This window comes from Lactuca serriola, chromosome 4, assembly GCF_051521515.1.
Source record: "Lactuca serriola cultivar US96UC23 chromosome 4, Lser_US96UC23_V15, whole genome shotgun sequence".
NCBI lineage: Eukaryota > Viridiplantae > Streptophyta > Magnoliopsida > Asterales > Asteraceae > Lactuca > Lactuca serriola.
In genome coordinates this window covers 131,995,999-132,001,082 of record NC_136411.1, presented here as the reverse complement: position 1 = coordinate 132,001,082, position 5,084 = coordinate 131,995,999, and the positions used below count along the sequence as shown (strand labels likewise).

Below are 5,084 nucleotides of genomic sequence, written 5' to 3'. Positions count from 1 at the left end.
GCTTTTCTAGTGAGAAAAGGAAGAAAACAAAGAGGGGCACCGAAGATGGAGTTTCATTGTCTCTAGCAGTAGCCCTACGAATTCGCCGACGAGATTGGAGGAAGGGATGGGGACGAAGGAAGGAATAAGAGGAAAGCAACTTTTCTTTTATTAGGGTGTACGATTAGATTAGAGGTTTAGGATTTTTTTAATTTTAGTTTTTATATTTATTTTATATATAAATAAACCATACAAATAAAAGAAAATAAAAAAATAAGGGTAGTATAGTTATTTTAGGTCTATCAGGGACCCAACGCGCAACAAAAATACATCTTAGGGACCGTCCGAGTTAAAAAAAAAAAGTTTTAAAGACCAAACGCACAGATTACCCCAAACCATAAGGACCATTCATGTAATTTAACCTATTTAAAAAATAAGATTGTGTCGTGGACCAACTATTTGAAGCAAATATGAACCCTAAAAAACTCATTTCCTGTTTTTATTGTTAAATGAGGTATTGAAGATGTATTATTCATGTTTTGAAATACTTATTGTTAATTGTTAGATAGATATGCATTTTTCATGTTTTGAAATACTTATTGTTAATTGATAGATAGATATGCATTTTTATCTTTTATATTGTTTTTATTAGGATCTTACGATCACATGTATAATCCCAATCAACTTGTATGTTCTTATTTGATTTTGGACCTTAGTCAAAGAATTTCATATATGTCCGTTTAAACAATCAAAATATCATACTTGTCCAACTTAAATTTTTAATACCGCATTTATCCTTTATAAACCTTCAAATTTTCATATTTTGCCAAAATCTTTTTTTACAATGTTTTTAATAGTTTATAATCATTTTTTATATCTTATAATTATTATAATAATCAAAAACTTTAATCATATTATCACTACATCTATAATATTATAACATCTACTTCTAAATTATTGGAACGTCGTTCTCTTGACAAACAAAACACTTCATCTTTAGTCTTCTTCATGGAATATATACACTGATTGTTTGTGTTTGTTGTTTAATATTGACATGTTTTAGATGAAGGATATTTTAAATATTACTATTGGTATTTTGATGTTTAAGAAAGACATGATATTTTGATATGTAAAAATGGGATATTTGATATTTTGATGTTTAAAAATGACATGATATTTTAAAATTTTATAAAGTGTAAATATGATATTTAGAAATTAAGTTGGACAAATATGATATTTAAATGTTTAATAAGGATATACACGACATTCTTCCGAACTTGATTGTCTAATGGTTTGTTGCACCTCTACAAATCAATACACAAGCCCGACATGTATGCTAGTAATTGCGACATTCTTCCAAACTTGATTGTCTAATGGTTTGTTGCACCACTACAAATCAATGCACAAGCCCGACATGTTGTATGCTAGTAATTACGGAAGGTGTTGTAAAGTATGGATTTAGGGCCTCCGCGATGAAACCTAGTTGTTGAAATATGGAACTCTACACAAAAGGTTAGGTGTTAAAACATTTGTCCATCAAAAATATCGTTTATGTTTTGCAATTGACATCTCATATGGACCTTGAAGCAGATTGACATTAACCTTCCAAATGGGTGTCACCATTTTTAGTATGGATTTTGAACTCTCCAAAAACTTCACAACTCATTCATTTCTTATAAGAGGATATCTCTGTACTTGCTCATTGCCTTAAGTATCAAAATTATCCTTAGTAGAGTTGTAGAAAACAATTGGTTTGTAGAGGTGCAACAAATAATCTTATTTAAAAATATATAATCTTAGACTTTGTCTTTGATGGAGTTGAAGAAGGCAATTCAATATATCAAATAATCTTATTTAGATAACGTAGAACATGGACTTCGAAACTCCAAATTCTCAATTAACACAACTTAGGTTAACCATCCCAAATGCAATAGTTGTTTGTCTCTTAACCATCATTTTTAGTTGGAATCATTTAAAAATGTATAACGCACATAAAGAATGAATTCCAAAAGATAAAAGTATAGTTGTTAGATTTGGATCGAATCATATCTGATAGAGTCCAATTCCTCTGTTCAAAGCACCTAATCATGTCGTTTTCCAGAAACCAGCTTTCAATTTGGTTCTTGGGTCGAGATTTTTTTTTTCAAACTTGTCTTGTACGATAACAGCTTCCAAACTTCAGATAAGACTATTTTTTATTGCTATTTTCAAATTAAAAACGCAAAAACTATTAAGCCGCCTAGTTCAAAACACCAAATAATAAACAGCCAGTGAAGACAAGTTTTCACACCAACTTGATACTACTACACACCTCAATGTCTGAAAATTGCACTATTAAAGTTCGATAATAAACCAGCAATAACAACATAAACACCAAAACATTTCTCCACCCATCAATCAAAACCCTAAACACAGTGGGGAATGGATAGGTAGACTTTTATTTTGCTTCCAACTCAAAAAAAAACTTCACCTACATCCACAAAACTTACTCCACAGATGCCATGTGAACAATCAGATCAACAACACGGGAACTGCATAAAAAAAATAAAAACACTTCAATAAATAAAAACCCACATAAAAAAAAAATCTAAAGAAAACATAAGAAAGAAGAATAAGTACCTGTAACCCCACTCGTTGTCATACCACGAAACCAACTTCACAAAATTGTTATTCAGTGCAATTCCAGCCTTTGCATCAAATATGCTCGACCTGTTAAAATCACATAAATTCTCCACTTATTAAATTCCATTCTTTTTTAATCTTCATACAAAATATATATACACATGTGGTCCACTTATGCCTACAAAAAAACCATAGCTTTTATAAAAGAAACAATAAACAAAAAAATACCTGTTGTCACCCACAAAGTCTGTGGACACCACATCATCTTCAGTGTAACCCAAGATCCCTTTCATCTTTCCTTCAGATTCCTCCCTGATAACAAACACAAAAAACAATATTACAATTTACAACCACGAACATTCATCTATTGTCAAGATTAACAATAAAATGAAATGAAGTTTTGCTTACTTGATAGCAGCTTTGATCTCATCATAAGTTGCAGATTTTTCCAATCGAACAGTCAGATCAACAACAGAGACATCAACAGTTGGGACACGGAAAGACATTCCGGTCAACTTCCCGTTCAATGAAGGGAGGACTTTCCCTACAGCCTATCAAGATTTCCAAACATTTATCAAACTCTATGAAGAACAAAAATAGCAGTATTTGAAACTTGAGGGACTAAATAGTAAATAAATAAATACCTTAGCAGCACCAGTGCTGCTGGGAATGATGTTGAATGATGCAGCTCTTCCACCTCTCCAGTCCTTAGCAGATGGTCCATCAACAGTCTTCTGTGTAGCTGAATCATAATCAAATCAAAATAAACTGTTAATAGAACTGAAATAAATATATATACAAAAAATATCAAGAAAAATTGAGAAAAGTTACCAGTGATGGAGTGAACGGTGGTCATAAGACCCTCAACAATTCCAAATCTGTCATTTATAACCTTGGCCAGAGGGGCAAGGCAGTTAGTGGTGCAACTGGCGTTTGAAACGATGTGAAGGTCTGATTTGTATTCCTTCTCATTCACACCAACAACAAACATGGGAGCATCCTTACTGGGGGCAGAGATGATGACCTTCTTAGCACCTCCCTAAAGATATGGGTAAAACGAGATTATAAGAATTTTTTGAGTTTATTAAGAACATGAAAACTTTCATCTCGGACTACACAAGAAAATGGAAGTCATGGAAGTTGTAAAATCGCGTAAGAGGATGTATACCTTCAAGTGAGCAGCGGCTTTGTCCTTGTCGGTAAAAACTCCGGTGGATTCCACGACGTACTCAGCTCCGGTCTGGGCCCATGGGATCTCTTCTGGGTTCCTTTAATAATAACAGGAGATTAATCAGCCTTATCTTGAAAACATGAATTTAACCAAAATTGAGCATGCGAGAGACGCACCTTGAACCAAAAACAGCGACGGGTTTCTCGCCGAAAAGAAGGGTTTTGTCGTCCTTAACCTTGAGTTCATGATGCTTCCATTGACCATGAACACTGTCATACTTAAACATGTATGTCTGCAATGAAATCATGATTGAAGTTAAATTCAAACTCAAAACACTATAAAATGCACGGATCTACTGTCTACTGAACTAAATTCAGAACAAGCACTAAACCGATCAGAATTTAAAACCCTAAAACCCCAGATCTACTGTAGATACAATCAGATGATCAAAATTACGAACCATGTACTCCACAGAGATAAATGGATCGTTAACAGCAACAAGTTCAACATCGTCTCTCTGCAAAGCTACTCTAGCCACCAATCGACCGATTCTTCCGAATCCTGCAAGTTAAATATACATTAAGCCACTCGAAATCGTCCCAGAAGAACAGCTGTAGACATTAAACGGTATAAAATTGTAAAGTGGATAAGATCTGGTACCGTTGATTCCGATCTTGATCTTGCCGCCTGGACAACAAAAAGAACAACAATTAAAATGAGAAAATAGAAAAGTTAGATCAAAAACACAAGAAAAAGAAGATCGACAGGAATAATTTGATAAAAATTACTAAATTCAGCGTACCCATGACGCTTGTTGGAGAAAAAAAGTGTATTGGGAATGTGTGTTGACGATGAGAGTGAAGAAGAATGCGATGAGGAGAGGTTTCTAGAGGGTTTTAATAAGTGAGGGGGCTGGTGACCGGCCAAGCCGGTGTCTAGTTCTCAAGATATCCAGACCAAAAACCACAAAAATCGCATCGCCCTTGTAGGTTTATTCAATTGTTTTCGTTATTTCAAAACCTACCTAAAATAGTTTTTATTAAAATAAATAAAATATTAACAATTTCCTAAACTAACAACGAAACCATGAAGTCCAAAATGAGTCTTTAGCACCTACCTTGATGATGAAAAATGGTCTCCGCCTGCCAAATGGGCCTTGATAGATAAAAATGGTCTACAATATTTAAGCGAATTTCATTTCACTTTACAATTTTACATTATTATAAAAGTTTTACATTATTCAAAATGACTCTTAGGCATATCCAATGGTCACGTGATGTAGCTTTGGTGGCGACTCAGCTACACCATGTTC

At 33.6% G+C, this 5,084-nt stretch overlaps 1 protein-coding gene across 1 annotated transcript; it reads right to left on the bottom strand.

Annotated features, from left to right (window-relative positions):
- Nucleotides 1-2,236: 2,236 nt before the first annotated feature.
- On the bottom strand, nt 2,237-4,705 carry LOC145102585 (glyceraldehyde-3-phosphate dehydrogenase, cytosolic). The gene is made up of 11 exons (XM_079040016.1): nt 4,575-4,705; nt 4,433-4,459; nt 4,233-4,333; nt 3,949-4,064; nt 3,770-3,869; nt 3,433-3,640; nt 3,246-3,343; nt 3,010-3,152; nt 2,830-2,913; nt 2,599-2,688; nt 2,237-2,510 (listed from the first exon to the last, which is right to left on the bottom strand). Exons 1-11 carry the CDS (start codon nt 4,576-4,578, stop codon nt 2,465-2,467), a joined length of 1,017 nt encoding a protein of 338 aa, XP_078896142.1. The 5' UTR covers nt 4,579-4,705; the 3' UTR covers nt 2,237-2,464.
- Between the last annotated feature and the right edge of the window lie 379 nt (nt 4,706-5,084).

Coding starts and splice junctions, on each gene's coding strand:
- LOC145102585 (XM_079040016.1), bottom strand. Junction 3,641..3,769: donor AAGCCGCTGCTCACTTGAAG/GTATACATCCTC, acceptor CCATATCTTTAG/GGAGGTGCTAAGAAGGTCAT. Junction 2,689..2,829: donor GACTTTGTGGGTGACAACAG/GTATTTTTTTGT, acceptor TGATTTTAACAG/GTCGAGCATATTTGATGCAA.